This window comes from Pezoporus wallicus, unplaced genomic scaffold, assembly GCF_028554395.1.
Source record: "Pezoporus wallicus isolate ANWC-B61680 ecotype Strahan unplaced genomic scaffold, APGP_CSIRO_Pwel_v1 contig_8488, whole genome shotgun sequence".
NCBI classification, from domain to species: Eukaryota; Metazoa; Chordata; class Aves; order Psittaciformes; family Psittacidae; genus Pezoporus; species Pezoporus wallicus.
Genome location: NW_026641095.1, coordinates 136,535 through 164,532, shown reverse-complemented (window position 1 = coordinate 164,532; position 27,998 = coordinate 136,535). Strand labels below are relative to the sequence as shown.

At 44.0% G+C, this 27,998-nt stretch overlaps 1 protein-coding gene across 6 annotated transcripts; it reads left to right on the top strand.

Annotated features, from left to right (window-relative positions):
• The first annotated feature begins 4 nt into the window (after positions 1–4).
• CDC27 (cell division cycle 27) lies at positions 5–27,956 on the top strand. 6 transcript variants are annotated; one of them, XM_057421983.1, is made up of 19 exons: positions 8–287; positions 6,256–6,331; positions 8,735–8,882; positions 9,948–10,073; positions 10,576–10,673; positions 11,167–11,321; positions 11,433–11,647; positions 12,298–12,412; positions 16,236–16,369; positions 16,527–16,626; positions 17,290–17,497; positions 18,294–18,463; positions 19,205–19,357; positions 20,276–20,484; positions 21,025–21,142; positions 22,157–22,285; positions 23,156–23,230; positions 25,003–25,183; positions 26,665–27,956. In XM_057421983.1, the coding sequence occupies exons 1-19, from the start codon at positions 261–263 to the stop codon at positions 26,745–26,747; spliced, it is 2,520 nt and encodes an 839-aa protein (XP_057277966.1). In that variant the 5' UTR covers positions 8–260; the 3' UTR covers positions 26,748–27,956. The 6 variants fall into 6 exon arrangements, with proteins under 6 accessions (XP_057277970.1, XP_057277969.1, XP_057277966.1 ...); XM_057421982.1 differs by having other exon boundaries at positions 9–287; positions 18,291–18,463; XM_057421985.1 differs by having other exon boundaries at positions 10–287; positions 16,254–16,369.
• The last annotated feature ends 42 nt before the right edge of the window (positions 27,957–27,998 follow it).

Here is a 27,998-nt window from a genome sequence, read left to right as displayed (position 1 = left end):
CGTCCGCGTTCGGCTCTCTCCGCCTGAAGCTTCGGGTATTTCCGGCGGACGGTTCGGCTGTTTCCGCCGCTAGCTTCGGGCGGACTCGGCGCCTCGTTCCTTCCCTCCCCGCCGCCTGCCCCGGTAACGGTCGCTGGGAGTTTAAATGAGCAGGGGCCGGGCCGCGCCGCGCCGCTGCCGGGACACGCACTGAGGCGGGGCCGGGGCTGCCCCGCTCCGGGCTCGGCGAGGAGGCGGCGGAGGAGGCCGGCGAGAGCAGGATGACGGTGCTGCAGGAACCCGTCCAGGTACCGACCCCTGGGCGGCTCGGGCTCGCCGCCGCGCTCAGGCCCCAGGGCCCGGCCCGGCCTGGCGGGGGGAACCCGGCCTTGCCGCACCGGCCGCTCCGCGGGGGAGGCCTCCCCGCCGCCGGGCCCTCTTCTGGGGCGGGAGGCCCCGCTCCGCTCGGGCCGCTCCTGGGGCTGGGGGCCTGCGGGCCCCGGGGGCCCCCTCCGCCGGTGGGAGCGGGCCAGGGCCGCGGGGAGCTCTCCACCGCCAGCCCCGGCTCCTCCGCCCCGCTGGCCGGGCTGCGGGAGGGCTGCGGGAGGGCTGCGGGGCTTCCTTGCTCCTCTGCGCGTCCCCTCCCCATCCCCTGCGCCTCTGGGACGAGCCGCCCTCGCCCTTTCTCCTCTGCCGGATCCCCAACGGGGGGACCCGGCCTCACCCCAGGAGCTGCCGGTGTCCTGCGGCCTCCTGCTAAAGGCCCTTTCGGCTCCCCCGGTGGATCCCCTGGGAGACCTGTTGATATCTCTCTCCATCTCGCTTACCTTTCTGCGTTTGCTGCCGTTTCGTTTCTAAATGCTCGCAGCACGCTCGGCTCCGGACGTGGGATGCAGATGAAGGACGTTCCTTTTTCCCAAGGAGTTAGTTCCTTCACATGGATGGGAGACCTGGAAGAGAAAATAACATAGATTTTGGTTTTCCTCCATATTTTAGTGTCACTGCAGTGACCCTGATGGGCTTCCTGCTCTTGTCCTCAGTCTTCCCATTTAAAAGGCATGATTCATTGAAATAAGAGTTGCTGTTTCTTTCTGCCTTGCCTGTACACCCATTATTCTACCTATTCTGTAATCTCCATTAATCAGGCTTCTTTTTGTGTCCATGTTCTTGTGGTTTGGTTGGGTTTTAGCCTTTCAACAGGGTGGATTTGTTTCTAGTTATGGTGGGAACATGTTGCCGTAAGTGTCTTGGTAGTACATGACTCTGTTCTGTAATGAGCATCATGACAATGCATGCTTTCAGCTCTCCTCCCTCCTTTTAGTGAAAAGGTAGGAAGGGAAGAAAGACTTGTCCTCTGGAAGACCACCCTGCTGACCTGATCTTTTCCGTGCAAGATGGTGACGGTGCTCTTGTAGACCAGGGGTTTGTATCCTTGATGCCACTGTTCTGCTCATCCACTCGGAGAGCAAGGGTCAGTGCGGAGCTGGAAATTCCACCTGGTCCTTCTTTGCACTGGTCACACTTACGCCGTTGCTGTTACCCTTGGAGCTGGGATGGCTGTTTTGTACCAGTTGGGTATTCTAGGAAAACACGGGGTTACGATAGAGGAGGAAGCAAGAATGCATTGCAGAGTGAATGCCCGGAAACAACATTTAGTGTTTCCAGCGCTGTGCCAATTAGACAAACCAAGTGGAAAATATTTGCCATTCTGGGAGTTCCGTGGTAGAAACATGCAGTCTTGTGCTCATTTTTCTGGTAGGTGAAGGCCTCTCTAATGTCATTCTCCATTCTTAAGCTCTCATCAGCTTGGCTGTTTCCATGAGGTTTTGCTATGTTGAATATACCTGTTTAGATTCTGCCTGCTTTCAAATACCAAACAGTTCCTTTATCAGTGGTTCTGCAGCTCTTAGCTGTGCTGCTATTCCTTGCTTACAGAAACACTGGGAAGTTCAGGTTTTGTTCTTTTTTGTGGCCTTGGTCGTATCCTTGCTTTTAACGGTAAAGGACCTGCCCGCCGGTGCACCATGCAGTACAAGGTCAGCGTTTGAGTCCTGCCTGGCTCTGCTGTGGTTCCTGTGGTCCATAGTGCCATGGCTACGAGCAGCATTGTAGATACTGGACAGCTTTACTGCAGCACCTTTCCCACCCAGCTCATGCTTGTTTTCTCACTGGTGTGAGACCATTCACTCCAGTGAGTGGTCTCTGTTTCACTGTGCACATCTGGGTGCAGTTGATTGCATTTCTGAATCCCCATTTTAGCTGGAATCCGCGGATTTAGCTCTGTTTTCCTGATTTTTTTTAAAGTGCTCTGATTGGACAGTTTGACACTACTTCTCATTTTTGTCATTGCAGAGATTTTTTTCCTGTCTATTTGTCTGTTCTCTCTCAGCCTTTCGGATGTCTGCGGGGCTTAGCATTCCAGGAACAAACTGTCATCTTTACAGTTTTGATAGGCAAAACATGGTAAATATTCCCATCTCTGTGTGTGTTGCCTTGTGTTACAAGAAATTAATGTCCCAAAAGGCATCCTCTTCCCTGATTTGATTTTTACTAACTTCTTTTAATCCTTTAAGATGAACAAAAGTGCCAGCAAAGAAGAGTTCACGCAGACAGCGGACCTCTACTTTTCATCCTGATGTGGTCAGTTTAAAAGTCTTCAGCTCAAAAGTAAAGCCTTGTATCCCATGTGCTGAGAAGCAGACTGGATGCTTTCCAAGTGTTTCTGAAAAACAGCTTGGAAACAAAATGAACGCTTCCCTTGGGATTTAGCTGTTCAAGGTGATCATCTGCTGTGACCCACTTGAACGGTGCCTGAGCTCCAGGCTGCTGTGGTGGCTGAAAACGCCCAGTGCCATTCTCTGCTCGCTTGATGCATACCTGGTAAATGCAGCACAGCTTATCACAGAAAAGTCTCCTTCCCTCTGCCCACCCTGGAGAAGTCTTAAATTGTGATAGAAGCTGCTTAGCATGCCAATAGGCTGTAAAGCTTTCAAAATCACTTCCGAAGCTATAGCACTGTCAGAAGAGAACACCTGTCTTTCAAGAGCTCTTTGGCTTATGTATGAAGTGACACTTGGACAATGCACAGGATTTTCTAGGTGGAAGGTTGACCTGTCTCAATCTGCTTTGCTTTTCTTGCTCTCCTCTCTGAGGCGTCTTTGCTGCCCAGCTGTGGTTGGTATGGTAGTTTTGGAATTCCCTGTTCACTTTCCATTTTCATCTTTAAAATGAGTGACTACGGCCTGGAGGTTCATCTGATCTGCAAGCACACTTAAATAAGACTCTGCAACTCTTCAAGCTTCCTTCCTGTCCATATCTGTAGCCCCAAGAACAGAAATCACGACTGAAGTATCTCGGGCTCTTTGCACACTCTTGAGGAGGCAACTGCTTTGGGCTTCTGCCGACAGGTTCCATGTAAAACTTGATAACTGCCATAGGGAGGAAACTGAGGCTGCGTTTGGATTGTGTTTGTGCTTGTACTGTGGTGTCCTGCTCTGAAATCTTTTAGATTAAGTAGTTTTTATTGCATAAATGCTCCTAAAGTTCTTTGCTTCAGACCACTCTTCTGGTGTGGTTTAGCAGTTATGTGCCAGTAATGCTGTGTAGATGCATTGAACTCCTGCTAGAACAAACTAAATTACTAAAGAGATTGATTAAAAGATGCACAAGAAATGTTCTTTTTCCGTAGTTGAGACACAGTCATACCTTAGGCATCTGTTCTCATAGAAAATGGTTACTGTGTAGGTATGTGATTCCTTGCCACCTTCTTTTTCTCTTCCTGCTACTGTAGGAGAGTGTGTGCAAGGATCCTGCCTTCAGCATTCATCTGCTGGAGGCACGAGTCTGATTTGCACCTTTTGGGTTGCAAAATGACAGTTACTACAGGGATACTACCAGCTGACATCTTGCTTGCACTGGGACTCTTCTCAGCAACAATTAGTTGAGCCAGTATGTAGTGTAACTTCATAATGTGGCTGCAAAATCACTTGTGTCCTCTCTTAGCCTTTGGCAAGATAGTTTCTGGCAACTTGCTCCTGTTTGAGAAGTCAAATGACACTGATTTCACCACTGCCACCACCCCCATGCCTTTGTTTTGTAAGCATGTAGGGTTACAGCCCTGTAAAGACAGCACTTTTAACCTGCAGATGGCACAAAGTGGATAGATTCAGCTAAATGTCACTTGTGACTTGGTAAAGGGAGAGCTGCTGCTGAGAGCAAGAGGAAAAAAAGGAGACTTTAGGCTGCTCTAACTTGGGTATGGTGTGAAAGATTTTAACACTGTCCTTCTGTCTCATGCTTTCTGTGCCACACTGCCCAGAACAATGTATGGCCTTGGAGCTTTTCAAGGTAAAAGGGAGTAATCACTTGAGGCAGACTCTGGCTGAAGTTATCTGAAGCGTGAAATACTGCCAGGGAGAAAGAATAAGGGGTTTGCATTGTAATAATCAAAGTGAGAGAATTCACTTTCAAGTATCTTCACACAAGCTTAAAAGTACCTGTTGACTTTTAAAGGGTGTTGTTGGGACCTACTGATAGAAGCAAAATAGTATCTCTGAGATTTTGTGTATAATACTGTGTATAGTAATTGGAGCCTCTGGGGTGTAGTGTTCATGGAGACTGTGTAGGCTTCCCGTGAAGAGAACTTGCACATTTTTCACACCCTGTGTTTGTCAAGTTTGTGTTGGAAGTAGCAGCATATGGTACATGTAAGTCTGTGATGTTTGAGTTTTTTCAGATGGGATTGGCATTTGCTTTTCCTACTGGGAATAGCATTGCAGGATGCTATTTCTTTAGCTCTGGAAGATCTGTTTTCGTTTTGGAGTGTCTGATAGGTATTAGTAGCTAATTCTGTTTGTCTTCAGTTCTGATGAATATTGAAGTACTAAACCAGAGTGCCTTGAATTCCTGAGTTCAGATCTTGCTTGGATTGATAGTAACAAAACTGCTGCAAAATGGCCGTTTGCTCCTTATAGAAAATAGCTTTGGAACCTGAGCAAGACTGATGGGTAGGGAGGAACCACAGTCCTGGTACCAGCCTGCTCACCTCAGAACACAAACATCTGCATATGATGCAGCATCCAGGCTGCTACTTGTAATGGGCGTATAATTGTAATATAATCTTTACAGACTAGTATAATTGTAATGTGCTCTTTCCAGATAACATAAGGCTTCTAATCTGATCTGAACAAAATGGGCAGAGTATCTGTTGTGACCCCTGCATATCCCAGCCCTTCTGCTGGACAGCTCTTGCTTGTAGCTCAGGAATGATGACAGCACTGCAATTGTGACAGCAGCTTTAGTGGTATCCACAGTTTGTGCTCCTGTGTGTACGTTTGGTTTGCCTCTCACTGGAGTAATGCCATGTTTTGAGTCTGGCCAAATACTGATAGGTCCAAAGTCTTCAGCTTGGTGTTCATGAACAGAGGTGATGGTACCATTACTCAGGTAGCTGGTTCTGACCAAGGATGGAGATAGGAGCAAAAGGCAGAAGCAGGTTTGCCTTGATGTATGTGTGCGTGTATCAGTTTGTCCATCTCATTTGCATTGCATTCTTCCGTGATCCTAATTAGTGGCAGGAGGGAGGTGGCTGCCGAGCAAAGAGCACACAAAAAGCAGTGGCTCATGTTGATTCTTAAGGGAACACTGATATCCCTCCAAGGACAGCGCTGCGTACCTCAGTACTTAATCAAAGGGCTTGTATCGACAGCCTGAGACACTGACGTGATTTCAGTCCTGTTCAGTTTTGGTTTAGCATGTTTCAAGAGGAGATGCTTTACATGGATTTATGCATAACGCCAGTAAAATGGGTTGGGCACCCAGCTCTGTCCCACCCCTCTGCCCTTCCTAAGGGCAGAATGGAATAGTACAGCAAGCAGCTGCGGGGTGGATTTTGTTCTTACCTTTTCTTTGTGGCCTTGTTTGGTGGGAGTTTGCAGTAATTCATGCTGGTACGCATTTGTAGCAACTGGGAGCCCTCGCTGTTATTTCAGTGCATGCTGGCTGAGGTTTATAGACAGTTGCATGTAGTAACTAGTGAGCAACACTCTTAGATTAGTTCATGACTTCAGTGCTAAGTTGGGTGTTTTGATTTTTGTCTTTTGAAGTCTCCTTACCAATAGCTGAAAAAACTAGAGCTTGGCCTGCAGGTTTATCCTTCTCTATTCCTACGCCTCAAAGTTCGGTTTTCAACTTTGCCTTTTGTAACTCATAAGGGCTAATGAGTTTTTTCATTTTTAAAGCTTCTCTCTAAATCTAGATTCTTTTCTTTTCTTGCAGGCTGCTATATGGCAAGCACTTAACCACTATGCTTACCGAGATGCCGTGTTCCTGGCAGAAAGATTATATGCAGAAGGTATGTACTGTGCAAATATAAAGCTTTCTCTCAATTTTGATTTTGGGATTGTTGAGCCTCTGCTTCTACTTTTTTACTCCTGTTGTTGTGATAATGAAGTTTCACTTGCTGCTTGGGGAAGGCAGAAGAATGCCTTGCAGTTAGGTTGGAAAATGAGATAATGGAACAGCAGTAATGTTATTTTACAGTAGAATCTCCTTAAAAAAAAATGGAGTTGTGTGTCTGAGCACAATGTTTACAGTGATCTGTTGTATGGTATCAAATGGGAGAGAAGGGTTTTTTAATAGCTTTTCCAGGCTGAACAGCCCAGTTTTCTCAGGCGGTGTTCAAAGGGAGGTGCTCCAGTCCCTGATCATCCTCATGGCCTCCTCTGGACTTGCTCCAACAGCTCCATGTCCTTCTTACGTTGAGGACTCCAGAGCTGCACACAGTGCTGCAAGTGGGGTCTCACCAGATCAGAGTAGGAGTTGCCTCCTTCGGCACTGCTGGGGATGCAGCCCAGCACACGAGTGGTTTCTGGGCTACCCATGAAATCTGGGGTCTTCCATCTGGTGCTTAAATGACAAATGTTGTGTAGAATATTAAGGTACCTTATGATCTAGGTGAGCATAAAGAAAATGGTGCTTTAGGGATGATGTATCTCTCCTGAATGCAGCACACTGTGAAATGAAGGGAAATGCTGGATTGAAGGTAATTGCAGCAGCCAAGAGAAAAATGAATGACTTGATCCTGACGTTATCTTTGCAGAATAATGCTCTGCAAGAGTACTTCAGAGTGCTTTTTTTCAGTGACCAGCCGTGCTGTGAGAGAGCAGCATGCATGCTGGCGCTTGGTGCAAGCAATTAACTGCTAACAAAACATCTGGCTTCTGCTTAAAATAAGGAGTTATACCACAGAGTAGAAGCTGCTGAGCTTGAATACACTGACTCCATATTGGCAGTAGAGATTTTACCCTGAGATTAACTTTCAAGTCCACAGGCAGTTACTGCCCTTGTGGGGATGGCTGTGGCTTGGTATTTTCCCAGAACTTGGAAGTGTGTTAAATTAATGGATAAAGGAATTGATTTAACTTTAATTTTCAAAACTCTCTTCTGGTGGTTTTAGGATAAGGCAAATAAAATGTCTTTTCTCTAGGTCTTCAGTTGGCACTGTTCCTGTCTGTGTGATGGCACAAACTAGTCCCTTTTCAGTGTAGCGAAAGGTTGGAGCAGGTTTTTGTACAATGTTCATACTGATTTTCTGAAGAGCTCCATGTAGGTAGATGAGCAAACATCAGAACTGGTTCTTTAAATGCTGAATTCCATTTAATGGTAGCCTCTTCTGAAAAGTAGAAAGTAATGTTGGTTTCTCAATTGTTTGGAGGTTTAAGTTGCTTGCCTTTATGGAAAGCCTTTCTTCGAGTTACAGTACATTATTACACAAGGGATTTGACTGGAACATTTGGGGGGAGTACAAGGAATAGGGTAGGTCACCATGGCTGTACATAATCCATGAGTGTACCTGGATATCTCTTGTATTTAAAACAGAAAACAGTTAAAATGGAGTGAAACAGATATTTCACATAATGTTTGACTTGCATTGAACATGATAATGTTCTCCATTGCTTCACAAAAACACCTTTGGCATTTAAAGTTTCAGCTGAGATTTTCCCTGCAAGGTTTTAAAGGGGTTACCTCTCTGTCCTTTGTGTAGTGACAAATAAAATCAGTGAGTCTGACCTCAGTCTTAAATCTGGATGCTAAGACAAGCTCTTTGAATAGAATGTTCTCAGTGTGGTACATAATTCATCTCTGCAATGGAAGAAGTCTTGAAGCAGACATCAAATCTAAATACGTCTGGTTTCTGCCATGCAGAAATGTTTGTGTCTTGATTACTCCTGTTTTCTGTTTAGATGAGGTGACTTTTTTGCTAAAGTTTTACTGCTTCCTTCAGAATTTAGAAACTTGGACTCAAGTTGGGAAGAGGAGCTGTAGGAAAGCTTGTCTGTATCTCTACTTCCTAACATGAAATAGATAAAGCATCAAATAGTAAAGTTAAGCCATGTTCCCAATGAAATAGTATAGGCAGCAAAAAGTAGCTCAGTTCTGCTAGGAATGGCTGCTTTGCTTGGCTTGCTGTTACTTTAATAGCAAAGTGGCTGATGGCTTAGTTGGATTGGGTAGCCAGAAGGATCAAAGTTCTGTCACTTACAAGAGCACTTTTATAGTTGGTCTGACCGTGCAAGAAAATAGCACATGGAAGTTTGTTACCTGGCCACAAATAAAGAAATGCACTTCATGCGGTAATGAACTGCTCTCAGTACTCTGTTTCTTGTCTTGTTTTTAGCTGGGTTTTATTCCCTGCCCCCAAATTCCTTGTATCAAAAGGGGAAACAACTAACTGTTATTTGAATTATGTTTTCAGTACATTCAGAAGAAGCACTATTTTTATTGGCAACGTGTTACTACCGCTCAGGAAAGGCCTATAAAGCATACAGGCTCCTAAAGGGACACAGCTGTACTACTCCGCAGTGTAAATACCTGCTTGCAAAATGTTGTGTTGACCTCAGCAAGTAAGTAAATCCTTCATGTTCTGTTCAGGATTACAAATGCATTTGTTTGTTGTCCGAGTTTCTCTTTGAAAGCTGTCATATTGCATAAACTAGTAATACATTGGTCTTCCAGCTCTGAAGGCTGTAAGTTCAGTTCATTTTGCTTTCAGATATGGACCTAATGAGCATTAGCCCATATTGCAGAAACCTCTGAAAGGTATTGAGTAACTTACAAAGGAGCTGTCGAGGTGCGTAGGGAGAGAAAGCATTGATTGCTGAGATGTCTCAAGGAGACCACTCTGGGAAGGGTTTAGTTGGGTTTTGTGTTTCTCTAATACGTTGCATAGTAAGTGTTTCCAGTTGAATTTAATGGCTGGGCCACTTCCCTCAAGGAGTAAACTTGTTCCTCTTCCCCTATTACTGTTAGTGGGTAGGTGAGGGAGAAGATGGCAGACAGACACCTGGTTTTAAAAACCTACAACAAACCCATCTTGAAACCCTGTCCAAAAATGCTGTATTCAACATCAAAATTAACCTTGACAGGATCAGTGGCAAGGTATCTTGCTGCTTTTCTGCAGTCATCTTTAGAGTAGTGAGGATGTCTTGACTTGTGTTTCTTTTGACACTTCCAGTGTTGCTGGAGCCTTACAGGTTATGTTTGTTAGTTGAGAAACAAAGCCAAACTAAGCCTTGTCGTGGCTTGATACTAGATAAAGTACCTTCAGAAATGGAGTGTCCTGAAGACTTTCTGGCCTTCTGTTTAGTATTCTACCTAAGCTGAGTCACTTCTGGGGAAGTCATGTTGTATTATGAGTCTGGTTTTGGAGTATTGTTGGGGTTTTAGTGTTTGCTTTGGTTTTCTTCCATCCCAGTAGAGTTGTTCAGCTTCAGAGTACTGCACACCTCTGTGCTGCTAGAAGAATTCACCAGCTCTTAAAATCACTTTGCAGGAACTAGTTTCTATGTGGTGTGAAACTTGTGAACGCTGACAGTGGGTTCCTGTTTTTGTTTGCAGCAGGCTGAAAACACTGGACTTCCAATCCTGTGAGCCTTGTAACCCCTCTAAACCTCTTGTTTTTTGCAAAGGCTTGCAGAAGGAGAGCAGATCTTATCTGGTGGAGTGTTGAATAAACAGAAAAGCCATGATGACATTGTGATGGAGTTTGGTGACTCTGCATGCTTTACGCTCTCCTTACTGGGACATGTCTACTGGTAATGTTGCTTTTCTATTGTGTCTAATAAAGCTTGTGGAGAGGGGGGATTATTTAACCAAGTCCAGTTTTAGTCAGATACATTTTTAGTATACCTGTTCTCCAGTTCACAAGAAGCCAGATACTTAGGTATGCAGTTTAGCCCCAGAGTTATGTGTAAAAGCATCATCCATAGATATTTAAAATGGCTGGAAGGCGAGCAATGGGCTTGCTGTTAGCAAACAAGACAAAAAGCCATTGCAGAGAGCAGCATCTTCCTAAAATGAAAACTTTCAAGCTCTACTAGTGCTTCTGTAACTTTTGAGGACTCTGTTGTCTTTCATCTGTGTCTGAATATGCCAAATAACTTGAAAAGAAGCCAGTATTGCTCTGTGGTTTGAAACAGTGAGGAATGTTGCTGTGACTCTCAACATGCTTTTGTTTTTCAACCCCTCTTCTAGAAAGCTATCTTGAACAAAAGTGCTGTTTCAGTTTCCCTATAAACTGTTACATTCTTCTTGCAGCAAGACAGACCGGCTTGCCAAAGGATCAGAATGTTACCAAAAGAGCCTTAGTTTAAATCCTTTCCTCTGGTCCCCTTTTGAGTCGCTATGTGAAATAGGTAAGTCAGCAGAACTGCATTCCCAGTGAAGATGTTCTCTATGTTTCTGGTTATGTCAAGCTTTCCAATTTATATTGGCAAAGTTATTACACTCCGTTTGCTCATTGAATTAACAAGAAACATGCCAGCAGAATTCTCTGGGAGTGGTTTTGAGAGCAGCAATGCATTTAAAACACTGTGCCAGTGTTTAGAGCTTTTGTCTTGGTTTCTTCCGTTCTCGCTACTTTGGATTTAACAATACCACATTTGCAACCTACAGTTAATAGACCCTTAGAAACTGTGCTTCTGAGAATATATAGCAAGTCCATTTTCTAATCAAACTGGTTGTCCAGGGTTTTGTAGTGGAAGAGCACTGCTGGTTTAGTGTAAGGGGTTTTAAACAATGAAGTAAGAACACACCCCTTCTAAAATCCTTTGCCCCTTGTTTCAGATTTGAATATTTGGGGTATGGACTCAGGAATAACTATGTTTAAATCTCTTTCCAATCTTACAGGTGAAAAACCAGACCCTGACCAAACATTTAAGTTAACATCTCTCCAGAACTTCAGCAGCTGCCTGCCTAACACTTGCACAACATTGGTATCTAATCACAACGTATCACACAGGCAGCCTGAGACTGTCCTGATGGAAACGCCTCAAGACACAATTGTGAGTTTTGCTGAAGTAGTTGTATTTAAAGTGAGGGTTTTTTCCACCTTAACTGAAGAATGCCGAGTAGAAACTACACCGAGTATCTCACAGCCACCTTCTGTGTTTCAGGAGTTGAACAGAATCAACCTTGAATCCTCCAATTCCAAATATTCCTCCTTGAGCACGGATTCTTCTATGTCTTACATTGACTCAGCTGTAATTTCACCAGATGCTGTCCCTCTTGGGTCAGGAACTTCTATATTATCTAAACAGGCTCAAAATAAACCAAAAACGGGGCGAAGTTTACTGGGAGGACCTGCAGCTTTGAGCCCATTAACTCCAAGGTAAGTCCTTGAGATAGTTTCTGTCTGCAGCTGTGAGTTTGAAACGTGTGTGGTGGTGCACGATGTACCCATACACTCATGTTGATAGCACATTGTAAAGCTGCAGAAGGAAAAGCAAAACAACCTCAGTAACTGCTTTTGGGCCTGGTGTTCATCTCGTCTGTTTTCTAAACAAGCAGTTGGTGTTTTTGATTAGAAGAGAGGAACTGTTGATTCAGTGTATTGCTGATGGCGATGTTCGCACTGGAAGAATCTTTAAAAGAGTATGTTTCCTCTCTGGGATAAACTTCGTGATGAAAAGCTGTTCTTAAGAGCCTGAAGAATAGCTTCATTCTAAGGACATGTAAACATGTGCTCAGTGCTGTATTTAAACAGCATTATGTGAGAAGCCATTAATGCTTGGATGGTCTGTCTATTGCATTAGGTTATTATGCAGACAGGCAAAGGAAGTTCTGTCTTTTTGATTTCAGGAGTGTTTTCTGTTAAAATCTATCTCAGATGAGGAGAGCAAGATACTAGAGGGTTAACATCAATTGATTAAGTAACTCTAAAATGAAGTAGATCATCTGGATCTGTTTCAACCACAGGATCAGGCCAGCTCTTGTGCTCTAGCATCCAGACACTGAACCTTCCTCTTTGTTTTCTTCCAGCTTTGGAATTTTGCCACTAGAAACCCCAAGCCCTGGAGATGGGTCCTATTTACAAAACTACACAAACTCTTCCTCTGTAATTGATGTGCCATCCACAGGAGCACCTTCAAAGAAGGTATCTTGCATTCTGGGTTGCTGTTCTAAAAGTTTGATGTTGCAATGTACTTTAAAGAAGAATTCATAATGCAGATAGAAAAACATTGCATGTAGGCTGAACTGTACTAACAGTGGGGAGAGCCCAATTTACCCACTGCAAAATGAGTTTTGAAAGACAATTTGTCTGAGTGTGGAATTGCTTGAAGCCTCCTTAAGTTGTGGAAATGTTTTGGGTTTATTAAGTGAGAATCTAATTTATGTCTAATGTGTCTACAAAGCATGTTTAGAAAAACCCATCCTCTGCTCTTACTAACAATTATTTAATACAGCAAAATAAAATGTAGTTCACCAGCTTTAAGTACATCTTCATCAGGGTCTGGAGGGACTGGCCAAGGGGAATGGCTTTAACCTGCCAGAGGGGAGACTGAAATGAGCTCCTAGGCAGAAGCTCTTCCCTGTGAGGGTGCTGAGGCGCTGGCACAGGGTGCCCAGAGAAGCTGTGGCTGCCCCATCCCTGGCAGTGTTCAAGGCCAGGTTGGACACAGGGGCTTGGAGCAAGCTGCTCCAGTGGAAGGTGTCCCTGCCTGTGGCAGGGGTTGGAACTGGAGGAGCTTTAAGGTCCCTTCCAGTGCAAACCTTTCTGGGATTCTATGCCACCACAATACTGCAAGGAAAGATGTCTGTAGACGTTTTCAGCTTATTGTGACACTTCCTTTGGCTGGCAAACCAGATTTGTTTCCTCACCTTTTATCATGATAAGCAATAGTCTTCCATTTCTAATTAAAACAAGCCCTTTTTTCCACACCCAAAATACACAAGCATGGGCAGGCTGATCAGCTGGTGCTGCAAGAGACAGCCAGAGGAAGGTGCTGTGTCCACCTCCTGTCTTGTCCCAATGCTGGTGATTCTAAGCAGTGAAGGCTTCAGAACTCCTCAGGCTGCAAGCTGGAGTCTGAAGACAGTCCAAAATTAGAATGAAAACTCCAGGTTTGTTTAATGAATGTATTTGCAGGGATGACTTCAAATCATCCAGAAATCCTCAGCTGAGCTGAAGGTACTGGGTTTTTGCATGCAGTTCTTGAAGTCTGCTTTGCAGACCAGAGCAATCCAAACGGTGCTGTGGTCTGTGGAGGGCTGAGTGCTTCACTCAGTAACTCTTGTGTAGAAGGCATGAAAAACTGTCTTTTTTACTCCCTATGAAACAGCCTTAGTTGCCATAGTGATAAATGGGAGGTAGAATGCTGGTGACAGTTGAAGAACCATTTGTTCCTTTCTAAAAACAAAAACCTGAGGATTTTTCTGTCTATTTTTAGTAAGTCTTGAAGTTGTGTGAGGGATGTAAGTGTGCAATAGGTGGCCAACTCTCTCATGTAAAAACTCAGGGCACGGAATAATGTATTCCTCACAAAATAGAACTTGAATTTCCGTGCTTGATGCTGAGGACACATCAGTTGGTTGCTGTGTCATCCTGTAAGTGGATTTCACTTCACATTACTGCAGCGCTTTCTATCACTTCTTGGTTGTGGTTTTGGGGTTTTTTGCCTTTGTTCTCTTAGGGCTGGACTCTGCTAAACCCGTCTGCTAAAAGGGTGTTTCGTGTCTCTGATCCAGTTTCCATCCCGTAGTTGCTCAGGGCCAGCCAGGTTTCCCCAGTGCAGTTGAAAACACTGGCTTGTGGTGGACTGTGCATGTGTAGGAAGGTAAATTTTCCTGACTCTGAATAATAGAAGCAATTAGTGAAGTGCAGCTCTTCAGTGTAGCACTCACCTGCATTTCATCTCAGTGTGTACTACATGCACTACAAAGCTTTGCATCTAGCAAGTTGTATTTGCTGCTGTTTTGTTGCTTTGCTGGATCACAGAATCATAGAATAGTTCGGTTTGGAAAGGACCTTAAGATCATCCAGTTCCAACCCCCCTGCCATGGGCAGGGACACCTCACACTAAACCATATCACCCAAGGCCTCGTCCAGCCTGGCCTTGAACACTGCCAGGGATGGAGCATTCACAACCTCCCTGGGCAACCCATTCCAGTGCCTCACCACCCTAACAGGAAAGAATTTCCTCCTTAGATCCAACCTAAACTTCCCCTGTTTAAGTTTGAACCCATTACCCCTTGTCCTGTCACTACAGTCCCTAATGAAGAGTCCCTCCCCAGCATCCCTATAGGCCCCCTTCAGACACTGGAAGCTGCTATGAGGTCTCCACGCAGCTTCTCTTCTCCAGGCTGAACAGCCCCAACTTCCTCAGCCTGTCTTCATACAGGAGGTGCTCCAGCCCCTGATCATCCTCATGGCCGTTCTCTGGGCTTGTTCCAACAGTTCCATGTCCGTGTTCCATGTGGCACCACAGCACCGAGGTGTGAATGTCACTAGTCCCTACATCTGATTTCTGTCCAGATGCATCTGTGCTCCACAAAACACAGCTATTTAACATGTCTTTTAATAACAGCTTAGAATTCTGCTGCTTGCTTTGCCCAATGCAAATAATTACTTGGCCAGTTTCACTTCTGCTCTTCAAGTGCCTGAGTTAGAAAAGGTTGAGTATAGCTGTGGCTTAAACGTGCATGACTTAACGGAGGCAGTTTCCTAGGAAACTGTTACATAAATGAATGAAACATTAGGATGGATCCAGAGGCTTCCTATCTGAGTGGGCAAGCATGCTACTGGCTGCCTAAACTGGCCTCTGGTAACAAAGGAACTGAGAAGGGAAGGATAGAATGTTAGAAGTCAGATAATGCATAAACTGGTGTTGCTTGTGTCACCACTGATCTCTCTTTCTGATTCCTGGTGTGTGAAAGATCATTTTTTCCAAACAGCCATCACAGAGTTGAATGTAAGTGTCCCTGGAGGAAGCAGAAAGCTTGGGTTTAAGCTTTCTTTAAAAGGCAGGGAGGGTGGGACCTGTTGGGAAGCCTTTCAGACAATGACTTTTCTGCCTGAACTTCCTCCTTAGGTCTCACATTCACAGTCAAGGTATCACAGCTCTAAGTTCCCACACCTCAGCTGTGCCAGGCCAGACAGCAAAGTGCACAGTTTAGCTCTATGAAGCTGTGTGAAGATATAAGATGACGTTTTGGTGCTAAGTCGTAGAATCATAGAATCGTTAGGGTTGGAAAGGACCTTATGATCATCCAGTTCCAACCCCCGTGCTGTAGGCAGGGACACCTCACACTAAACCATATCACCCAAGGCCTCGTCCAACCTGGCCTTGAACACTGCCAGGGATGGAGCATTCACAACCTCCCTGGGCAACCCATTCCAGTGCCTCACCACCCTAACAGGAAAGAATTTCCTTCTTATATCCAACCTAAACTTCCCCTGTTTAAGTTTTAACCCGTTACCCCTTGTCCTGTCACTCCAGTCCCTAATGAAGAGTCCCTCTCCAGCATCCCTATAGGCCCCCTTCAGATACTGGAAGCTGCTCTGAGGTCTTGTAACTTGTGTCAAATAAAAGGTACAAAAGGGGTGTGTGTGCACGGTGTTGTTCAACCAATGTGCAGTAACTTGCTGCTCCATGTTAACTTCACTCCGAGTACCTGTAACTTTAAATATGGCATCTTTTCATTCCCTTTTATTCTTGTACAATCAACATACAGTTTCTTGCCACTAGATGGAGATTTTGGATCTTTCAGCTGATGTGCATAAAGTTGGTAAACTTCCTGATGTTTTAAGAGGTAGCATGAGGGATACTTCTGATGGTTGCTCCTGGGGATGAGGGGGACACCTCACCCTTTACTGAAAGCATCTCTATTTATCCTCCTTTATGCAGTGGTTGCTAAGCAGACTAGATTTGGTAGAGCAGAAATCGAGCTTCCTTAGTGACATAATAACAAACCAGTAGAAACTTTGTGTTATGCAGGCTGTCAGCAGGATAAGCCAAGCTGGAACGAAGTCTGTCTTCTCACAGAGCGGAAATAGCCGGGAAGTCACTCCAGTTCTTGTTGCACAAACCCAGAGCTCTGGCCCACAGACAAGGTAAGGGGAGAGGAAAGAAGTCCTCTTGGAATTCAGTTTTAGGAGTATCTGTCCTTAGAGTTCTTGAGTGTCTCTGTTTAAAACAAAGATAAAAACTGGGGTTACGAAAAATGGAGCCAAGAACTTATTTTTTTCCCCATGTGCTGCTTGTTTTCAGTACAACACCTCAGGTATTGAGCCCAACAATTGCTGCTCCACCAAACTCACTGCCTCGAAGAAGCTCTCGCCTCTTTACTAGTGATAGCTCTACTACAAAGGTAACCAACTTCATGTGTTCCAGACTTGGGGGTTTTCTTATCCATGCCACTGTGCTGACTAATGCTTTCCCCATCTGTATAGCAGCTGAAAAACAGATTCTGTGATGAGCAGAACTTTTATGAAGCATGTGGCTGTATAAAACATGTCATGATGCCATAATATGTTGGGTTTTAATCTGCCAAGTGCTCAACCAAAGCTGTAGAAGGAAGAGTATCATAATCAAATACAAAGATGCATGCTTGTGGTGATACATGCTTGGCACTACAAATGCAGTGGTGCTGCTAGCTGTCAGCCCATTAGAAAAGAGGTGGTGGTGTTCAGAGCTATTTATTGAAGAACTCGTTTTGAGCAGATACTTTTCTTCCCCAAACCAAAGTAATTTTCCTATGTTCTGCTCCATTGTTTGAAGAGCAGAACAGCAAAGCACAAATACTCATGGTCTGCAGTTAGGTGATGTGAATGTTTGCTGTTTAAGAAGGAACCACTAAATAGCCAGTGTAGTTACTAGGTGCCTGTGTACTTGAGCTTAAAAGTCAAGTGGCTGGGCATGGTGGCTCCAGCTGCAGAGAGGCATACATGTAACTCTGCACAATTCACTTTCAAGTTGGATTTTCTGCATTTAAAAGACTTCTCTGTGTAACTCTGACTCTTCTTACTTGCAGGAAAATAGCAAAAAATTAAAAATGAAGTTTCCACCTAAGATTCCAAACAGAAAAACAAAAAGTAAAACAAATAAGGGAGGAATAACTCAACCAAACTTAAATGACAGCTTGGAAATTACCAAACTGGACTCTTCCATCATTTCAGAAGGGAAGATTTCCACTGTTGCACCACAGATCCAGGCTTTTACGCTACAGAAGGCAGCAGCAGGTCTGTTAGAACCCTACTGGACTTTATTAGAGTAAAACTGTGTTTTAAGGTTGAATGGAAAGAAAAACCAGTGTTTGCTGCTTTCTTATTTCAGTAGGCCTGCACAGCTATCACCTTTGTATAAAATCTGGTTGAATTCAGTATCTTCTAGTTCCAAAGAACAAGTGAAGAAGTATTAAAAGCGGCTAATTGTAAGCAGCTACATCTTGCAAGCTTGGATCCTCATTAATGATTAAAATGCTTTTAGGCAAGATCCTTGGAAACTGACTCAAAGGAGCTCTGAGTAACCCACTTATCTTCCCTCAAAATCAGGTTTATAGAATCAGTTCTCCCTTCATATTTCCCATTTGTTTAAAACCAAGTCTTTATTCAGATTGTCAGAAAATCCTAGACAAAGTGCTGAATTCCTCTCTTTTGGCTCATTAATATTTCCAGGCAGCAAGAAGATGTATCCAGGGATACCAGACGTGTGGAAACTGTATTCAGACCTAACAAAATGTTTGAATAGCTGCTGTAAATGCAGAGCTGCAGTTGCTCTGAACTCGAGCGTTTCTGAGTGTTCTGTTGCTGGCTGAAGCAGTTGTTTCTATGTGACTTCCATTATAAAGGCTGCTGGTTAGAATATTATTCCTAAATTGAGAGTGTAGAAGCCTGTGTGTGGGATCTCCTGGAAGATTTTCATAGGCAAAGTCAGGAGCAGTGCCTGTCACAATGAAGAGCTGGAGGGATTATCAAGTAAATAAGTCTCAGTTGTCTTTCTTTTCCACTTGTATTTACTGTGGTTTTCTCCTAGAAGGTTTGATGAGCCTTCTTCGTGACATGGGGAAAGGTTACTTAGCCTTGTGCTCATACAACTGCAAGGAAGCGATCAATATCTTAAGCCATTTACCATCCCACCACTACAACACTGGCTGGGTGCTGTGCCAAATTGGGAGAGCTTACTTCGAACTTGCAGAATATATGCAGGTAGGAACTTTTCCCTTTTGTTTTGCATAGCTTTCCACAACACCTGCAGCTGTCCTGCGGAAGCTATAGGAAGTTTACAGTTAAGGTAATCTTAAAGGCTTTTCCAACCCAGTTGATTCTATATTGTGTTTATTTTGCAAATTAAAGCTATGGACCATAATGGTTTCCTAAAGCTAGGCTGCTGCTTCCTTTCTTGTGCCTCAAGTGTTGTAACTGGAGCTGAAGTTTATAAAAGGGATAATTATGTCAGAAAGACTTCATTAGGCAACTGTTGATAAAAAGTGTAGCTGTCTCACATGGAAGTAAAGCACATCTATGTGTTGTCATGTGTCCCCATCCCTGCATCACCCACGTTCACCACGTGCTGCCTTTTCCCTCGTAATTATTATACACGATGCCTGGAGGGCTGGAGCACTCTGTGAATGCAGTACCTTTATCTGTCAGAAAAGCTCATGATCAGAACTGGACCATAAAAGTATGCTACACTTTTTGTGGGTACCTTTTTTGCCTTGCTTGTGATTAAAAACAGCAACATAAAGTGAGTCAGCATAGGAAGGGTGGCTGTGTTTCTGTTGGGGTATAGTTCCTTCCTTCACTTGGAGGGGAAGTCACAGGACTTGGAGCTCTGTGTAGTAACTTGCAAAGCAAAGAGAATGCTCAGTCTGGACGTGTGAAGCTTGTAACCTTGACCTGTGTGCTCTGCTTTGGTGGGTGGGATTTTGGTTTAATTTCTGTTCTTAGGCTGAGAGAATATTTTCAGAAGTAAGAAGGATTGAAAACTACAGAGTGGAAGGCATGGAGATCTACTCGACTACGCTGTGGCATCTGCAGAAGGATGTTGCTCTTTCAGTTCTCTCAAAGGATTTGACAGACATGGATAAAAACTCACCAGAGGTATAAAATGCTGTGCTCTTGAATGAGAAGAGATTAACTGTATGTGGCAAAATCAGTGGTTCAGAACAGTGCTCTGATCTAGCTCAGGTGTATTCTCCTGTGAAAACTGCATGGCCAAACTGGTTTGTTGAACTGATGATGCCTGAGATGGCTTCCTGGAATTCCAGCTTCAGTGGAACAGGTTGAAACCTTTTTATCTGTTAATGATTATTTAAATTTGCATTGGCATCATTCATCCAGGAAGATCATGGGTTACTCACTCTTCCTGCTGCCAATATGCAAAGATAAGGAATGTCTCCTTCCTGTACCACCTTTTAGTTGCTGTATTTAACTCACTGGTACTTAAAACATGATGTTGCACATTTTTTTATGCCAAAGTTCATTAACCTGTGGAGTGCACGGTAACATAAAGTCATGAGTAATCCAAAGCCATGATGTACAAAAACCAGCCACCTTTTAATAGGTGCCACAGCAAAGTAATAGGTTGTGTGTGTCTGTAAATGGGTAAAAGGGGAGGTTGTTGCTAAATTTGTGGCTCTGCAGATTTCCACATCAGTCAGGTGTAGTGAAAGCAAATTTACTATCTCCCCTTAGTTATTGCTGCACAGCTCAGATGTTTTATTTCTAACCTTTCCAACAGCTTAAGAAGCTTTAGTCATTAGTCATCAAAGGATTTAATTGGCACAAGTGTGCTGGGTGTCCTCATGCTCATTTTCTCTATTTCAGCTTGTCTAGCTCTCAGGTGTATTTAGGCCTATAAGCTTCTTAGGAATGAAACTTAACTGTTGTTTTACGTTTTAATCTAGGAGGAAGTTAGTACAATCACGTAAAGCAGCATGGAAACAAATCTGTTCAGCGCAAACATCGTTCATGTGGGTTGTAAGAAGTGTGCTAAATTTGCAATGCTGTCTTTACTAGGCATGGTGTGCTGCAGGAAACTGTTTCAGCTTGCAACGAGAGCATGACATTGCAATCAAGTTCTTCCAGAGAGCCATCCAAGTTGATCCAAACTATGCTTACGCCTACACCCTGCTGGGGCATGAATTTGTGTTAACAGAAGAACTAGACAAAGCATTAGCTTGTTTCAGAAATGCAATCAGAGTCAACCCTAGACACTATAATGCATGGTAAGTTTGGCTTCACCTCCCTCCTATTGCATGTGTTGCAGAGTTCCTTTTGGAGAAATATCTGCTGGATGCTGAAGGATGTTTTCTTGTTTCCACAAATCTTGGCTGTGTTACCCCAGCTGTTTTGTTCTGGGCAGCACTTCTCATCACTCTACTTGATTGTTCCTCACTTCCAGCTGGAGAGATGAGAGATCTGTCCCATTACACCGTAGGACACAGTTAGTTTCTTCCAGCTTTTTCTGTGTATGTATAAAGCAATGAAAGTTAGATCTGCTGGTGTAAGTCACTTAATCTTGAGAACCTTGTATGCTTTTCACTTTGTAGCTGTTGAGCCATTCTTCCTGTGTATCAGATACCAATTATGCACAGTATCCAACTGAACAAAAAGACCCAAGATCATTTTAGATGTAGCTTTTTTCCCCCCAAGAAATCATTTCCCACCCTGGATGTGGTTGGCAAATCTGTCTGCCAGGTGCTATTGACAAAGCCTGGTTTAATTAGAATGCAGCCTTACTGAGAGAGCTGTTTCTCTGCTTGCAGGTACGGGTTGGGGATGATTTATTACAAGCAGGAAAAATTCAGTCTGGCGGAAATGCATTTCCAGAAAGCACTTGATATCAATCCTCAGAGCTCAGTCTTACTGTGTCACATTGGAGTAGTAAGTAGATTGCACTTAACTCTCTCCTTGTGTTTTAATCTGCTTCTGTGCTTTGTTTGAGTAAAGTCACTCTGAATGTTTTTATCAAAACCCACCAGGTTCAGAGTACCTATGGGAGGATCTTAAGTGCTAAACAAATGAATAGCCACAGGATTAATGTGTCAGAAGAGAGACACTTCTCCTTTTCAAACTCCTTTTAGCCAGTCGTGAAATTATGCTCTCAGGTCATGTTTGTGAGTCTGCCAAAGCAGTAGTGATCCAAAAATCAGGACTGTGTGCAGATGTTAATGTGAACAGACCATTTATATGGGGGGCTTTTATACTCAGTACATAAGAAACCAAGCATTCTCATTCCTACAAAATGCTGAAGCACCCATCTCACCTTTCACAGTGCAGTATTTTTGTCCTGGTTATGTGTCCGCACTGCCCTCATTCGCATCACTGTGTAGGTGTGACAACTTCTTCCTTAGGCCACTTTATGCCAAATGAAGTTCAAGTAGCAGGCAGCTCCTTCAGCCCATCAGTGCAATTTCATTTATAGGGCTGCTTGAGAAGTTGGTCATTTATCCATTTGTTGCTGCAGTCCTTGGGAAACAGTGGCCTCATCCTCACAAGTGGAGAAGTTCTCAGATACTTGTGATGGTGACTTGAGGCTGTGTGTGATGGATGGGTCCCTGCTGGCATTGATTTGCTTTCTGTGTGGCAGCGAAGCTGTGTCAGGTAATGCAGGGACAGTGCCTGCTTCTCACTTACATACAAAGAAAGGCATTGAGTCCACTTCTGGCCAAAGGTTCAGTGATTTCTGTGACCCATTGGGTAGGGAGAAGGTTTTGAGGTGGAGATGAGGCGAGGTGAAGTTTTCCTGTGAGAAAGCCTGTTAAGACTTGGTCTGGAATTGGACAAATCTTTATTAAAGCAGCAGATTGTAGGTACCTGTAGTCCAATGGATTTGGTTTTGTCTGGCAGATGAGCTGTTATTTTCCCCTTGAAACTTGTTCTCCCTTTGTGTAACAGGTCCAGCATGCACTGAAAAAATCTGAGAAGGCTTTGGATACTTTAAACAAAGCTATTAACATTGACCCCAAGAACCCACTATGCAAATTCCATAGAGCTTCTGTATTATTTGCAAATGAGAAATACAAGGTAAGATTGCCTGTTGACAACTCTAAGTTATCTTTAAATCACTGTAGCTAGGAATGGGGATGCACTGGAAGCTGAATGCTTACACATTGACATCAGGGCTTGCAGGAAGCTAACGGGACATCAGCATGTCTTGCAGAGGCCAATGTGAAGCATTTGCTTTGACGCCTGCTCCCTTCACCAGGTAACTTGTTGACTGTGGTGAAGGGGTGTGTTAGGAAGTAAAACATTTGGACTCTCTTCTTCATCAGGCTGGGACTTGTAAGACTCAAGTTACACTGTTCACATAAACTACATAAAGCCAAATGAAACGTTTGGGGGATTAGCACTAAGAATTCTGATGGTGTGATAAATTTGGCCAGTGTTAGGTTTATGCTTCTGTTTCTGTAGCAAGCTCAAACGTGAAGTTATCTTCACATGAATAAGTTCTAGGGGGTTGAATGCAACTTTTTATAACTAAAACCATTGTTCATTTCTAACTGCAGATTGAGCAGGTTCAACTTCTTAGGTTGAATTTCTTGATAATGCCAGATTACTGTCACAGCAGCAGAAATTGCTCCAGTATCAACAATTAAAGTAGAAGTTTCACTGAGTATTTTGGACAAATACTGTGTTGTAGGAGACCAAAGCCCAGTAAACTTGCTCTATTTTTGTAATAATAGGGCTATAATATGCTACAATCTTTAAATAAGAAACTAATGTAAAGGGCCTTTAGATGGTTCTCGTGAGGCTGTACTGTTCTTAATGGAATATGCTGTGTGGAAATGTCAAGATGATTTTTCCACACTGGTGCTAAGTCCCAGGTTAGTGATGTTGTAACTGGCTGCAGACTGGTAGCTTGTACTTCCTAAGCTCTTTTTGCTTCCTTTTCAGTCTGCTTTACAAGAACTTGAAGAACTGAAACAGATTGTTCCCAAAGAGTCTCTTGTTTACTTTTTAATAGGAAAGGTAAGGAAAACTTGACTAGGATCACAACTGTGGTGGTTTCCTGTGTTGCAGAGATGTGTGCCTGATGAGAAAACATGATGCCTGTCACTAAGCCGCTTCCATTTGGAGCAGTGTTCTAAAAATTCCCAAAGCTTTAAATAAGGCTGACTGCTCACAGCTTTATTATGTAGTAGCTTTTAAATGCAGAAGCCAGTTATTACTGGGGCAGCCTTCAGCTCTATTTTAAACAAACAAAACAACCAGCCCAAGCCAATGTTGTTCTTTACCTGCTTTGATTTCACCACTGTCAACTTGAAAGAGAATGATTTTTAAAAACAAGACTTGATCCTGGTGAAGGGACTTCATGCAGTGGTTATGCACACAGCCAGAATCTGTCTCTGAAAGTGGGACTTTATTAGGACTTGATTCGATACAACAGCAACAGTGTGATCAGTGGAAATCCTTAGAACATTTAGGGACAGTCCATCCATCAGGCAGCAGTGTTGCTTATGTGTGTGTGTAGCTACCAGGATGTTCAGTCACATTCTAATGTGTTAGAAATGCTGAGCAAGGAGGTATTGTGGCACGCTCCAGAGGCTCCACCAAGAGCCTCAGTGTTCTTTTCAGCTGATAGTCTCCCTAAATTGCTGTAGAAGGTTATCTGTTTGACAGGCAGAGGAGCCTCTGATGAAGCTAATGGAGTAGGCTAGCACAGGAAAAGATATTACCAGCTTGTCAGCTGTGTTTGCATTCCAGCCTTTGTGTTTAATGCCAGAGAAAAGTAATCCAGGAATAGAAATCCTCTTCCTCACAGTCTTCTCTGCTAATATGCTTTAAGTATGGTCTGCAGCTTTCTTCCGTGGGGTGTCTGCTCACTAGGAAGCAACAGGACAAACTTGCCTCTAGCACAGGAGTGGGGAGCTCTTCATCTGCAGGATGGAGAGGTGAAAGGATTTGTGCTGGACTTTGTTGGCTGGTAACTGTCAGGAGCAGCTGGACCTCCACATTGCCATGACAGTTGCCATGTCTTGACAAAGTTAAGGACTTTCACTGTTAACATGCTTGCCACAGATAAAGCACTTGCTCATCTGTCCTTTATGATAAGGAGAGCTTCAGGGAAGGTTACAGCAAAATGTGGGCTGGAATCTGCAGAGCAGGGTTGTCTTGAAGAGCTGCTCTTCAGTTTAGCAGGACAAGCAAGGGGCCACTTCTTGGCCTGTTGTTTTCCCCACCTGCCAATGAGAGCTAAAACGAGGATGTAAGAATGGCTGTGCCAAGTCAAACCATGGGTCCTGCCTTTGCCAGTGCTCAATGAGAGCTATAGGGGAGAGTGCAGGATTCATGTGTGCACATGGTGATGCTTCCCCAGACTGTCCTCTGGGCCTCTGGCATTAGAAGCCTCGACTTTGGACTTTTCCTGAGCCACAGGTAGATTTGGGGGTTACCATGACTCAAGAAAGCAAGCGTGGTGAAGGGCCAAGACAAGGCATGTGCAGCTTTAACCCCACCTTGCTGCAGCTTCATTTCTATTTCAAGATCCACCTCTTTATGGTTTTGAATGTCAGCTGCCAGTTTAATTTTGGGTCTTAAATAGAAACACTTGCTCACTCTTTCTACACATACTTGCTGTTTCCCTTGGGACTTGATAAATCTTTCATCTCTACCCTCTTAAAGATAACCATAAGCCTTATGGTTTTCATGAAGTATCAGTTACTTGTGGCCTCTTATGTTTGTTGTCCAAAACCTCAAGTCGCAGCTCCATGTAAGTGTAGCCTTTTATGCTTTTATTTTAGGTTTATAAGAAACTGGGTCAAACACATTTGGCCCTAATGAATTTCTCATGGGCAATGGACTTAGACCCCAAAGGAGCCAATAACCAGATTAAAGAGGCAATCGATAAGCGTTACCTTCCAGATGATGAGGAACCAATAACTCAAGAAGAGCAAATCAGTGAATGTTACCCCTATGAATCAGGTTTGTATTTCCAGCCCTTTCTCATGCAAGGAGGTATTTCAGCTTTCATAGAATCCCAGGGTTAATAGGTGGAACAGTGCTCCTGCTGCTTGGCAGGAACTCCAGAGGCTCTTCACTTGCAATTCATTCATTCTTCCTACAGTAAGCATGAAATAAAGGATCTTTAGAATGTGTAGATGGAGTAGGACAGAGATAACAAATGCAATAAATTCAGGGTTGGCTGACAGTATCCTAGGAGAGCAAAATGTTCACAGAGCTGCACATCTTCCCTTGTAGAAGCTTCAAATCATTTCAAGGTGACTGAATGGCAACTGAAATTGTCTGTAGAGGCTTTGTCCAAAGTTAAACTGGGTGTTGGGTAAAAACATTTGGCCTGCTAAGCGTGAAAGGAAGCTCTTGACAGAAGTCATGGAAGTGGCTTCATTTGAAGAGAGAGAAAATAAAACACTCCCAGTGTCCTACTTGGGAATAATCCATGAAGAGGAGTGGCTAGGGTTTCGCTCTGGCTTTTTATTATGAGCTTAGATTCCATGAAGCAAGGGTAGCTACATGAAATGGGGATAGTAATAACTATTGACCTCTTCGATGCAGACTGAAGTAGTAATAGAAAATAAATACTGAGAAGCAATTTAATACAGGAAGATTTACCCTGCACTTCCTGAAGCGTCAGCAGGGTTTTCTCCCCCTGCTGCTGTAGTTGGGCTACTTAGAACGCTGCTCGCTGGGGCTGAACATGTTTCTGGCCAGGAGATGGAGACAGAGTACCCGAGCTGCCAAGGGACACCTAAACCAGGACTGAAAAAAAAACAACTTCATCTGCCCAATAAGCAAAGTAAAACGGGATCAGGCTGTCTGTGAGAAGCTGTGGCTGCCCCATCCCTGGCAGTGCTCAAGGCCAGGTTGGACACAGGGGCTTGCTTGGAGCAAGCTGCTCTAGTGGAAGGGGTCCCTGCCTGTGGCAGGGGTTGGAGCTGGAGGAGCTTTAGGGTCCCTTCAACCCAAACCAGGCTGGGATTCTCTAAACTGCAGATGAGTTTCACAGACCGGGTTCAATAGCTCTCTTAGGACACATGAGACAACCTAAAGTAAGTTAAGGTGGTGCTGGGGGTGGGGAGAATTGTTTCTGATACATTGGCTGGTGTAAGTCAGTTTGTGCCTTCACTTCCTGGCGTGGGGCTGGCTGTGTCTGTGGTACAGAAGCATTTGAGTGAAAGCCATAAAAGGCACCTGTGTTTGTCCATGAAACACCTTCATAGTGGGGATTTGCAATGAGGTTTGTTAATATGGACTTTGTGTGAATTCCTTTCAAAGAGCATTTAGACTTGGTCGTGCTCTCAGGGGTTAATGTACGAGAAGGAAAAGGGGAAAAGCTACATGCCTTTAAAGCATTTGGAGGGGAAGCCCAAAGCTTTGTGGGAGTGGGTCCTGGGGGAATCCGAGTGCAGCAGCCCTGTAATGTTTGCCTGTTTCTTTCTCTCCAGCTGGCACAGATGAATCCCAAGAGAGCAGCATGACGGATGCAGATGACACACAGCTCCACGCAGTTGAGAGTGATGAATTTTAACCTCTAAAAGCCAGTATCTGGGCTTGAGTGTGTGACTGGTACTGTTGTGTTCTCCCCTTCCTTTGCATCCTGGGTCTTCACATCACTGAGCCAGCATTGTCATTATTCTCCCAACACCACGAGTACGCCTCTCCGACTTCAGCTGTACACAGAGTTAATGGCAGTGCAATATTCAGCTGCTACTGAGTCTGACTTGTTGGCTCTTACCACTTATGAAAGTGACTGAGGAGGAAATGCTATTTTTGGACTCCCCTTTGCTGGAAAAATATCATGGAAGAAAGACTTGGTTTGCTGTACCGAAGCCAGTAGATGCGGGGATAGTACTAATGGAGCAGTGTCTTGTTCTTTTCCCAGAGCTGTGTCTTAGTTTGGTTCTTTCTTGGTAAGCAGAGTGCTGAACCTCATTTCCAAGGACAGTGTCGACAAACGCAGGCGGTTAAAAGACTTTTGCATCTTGTAACTTAAATGCCAGGGGATGTAAATAACCTTAAAGCTGCGGTGGCTCCAGTGAGCAAACACAAAGCACGTGCTCAGGAGCGTGTCCCACCATGTGAAGCATCCCGTTGTCCCTGCTTAGAGTGGAAATGTAGCGGGAGGATCCCAGTGGAGAATCAAAGCTTTGATGAAATGCTTTTGTGTTCTAACCAAGAGTTAATTTATTCACCTCGGTTCTGAAAGGGCAGGGTTTACTTTTGTACTTCCAAGCACCCAGTCTGCACCATCTTGTTCATTTCTCAGAGACCCCTTCACTTGTTCTTCTCCTTTTAAGAGTAAAACTAAAGGGCACAATGAAAGAGCAGCATAGCTGCACCTAGTGAGAACCATCCACCCCTTAACCCAGCATGACAGTGTGTTTCTGAGCAGAGAGTGGGAAGACCATGGAAGCCTTAAGCAGATCAGAACCTTTGTCAAATCCATCACCTCACTGTTGAAGATGAGCATCACTCAGAAACCCTTTTGGGAAGTGTGGTCCAAGCAAAAATGTGCAGTTTTCTGTCTTTCTCCTTTATTTTAAGGTGTTCTTTCAGATCTTGCTCTAGAACCACTTTCCTCTTGGCCAGAGGCTGCTTCACCAAGTCCAAAATGATCTTTCTCCGCAGCAACAATCGGTGCCCTTCATCAGTGATGATGCAGAACGTGTATGATACGAGCAGTTTTAAAGAGCAACTTATGCCTAATAAATTGGGAATGATACAAATTTCATAGCAACATCTTGGTTGTGATCAGTCTTTATTTAATGGATTGATTTTT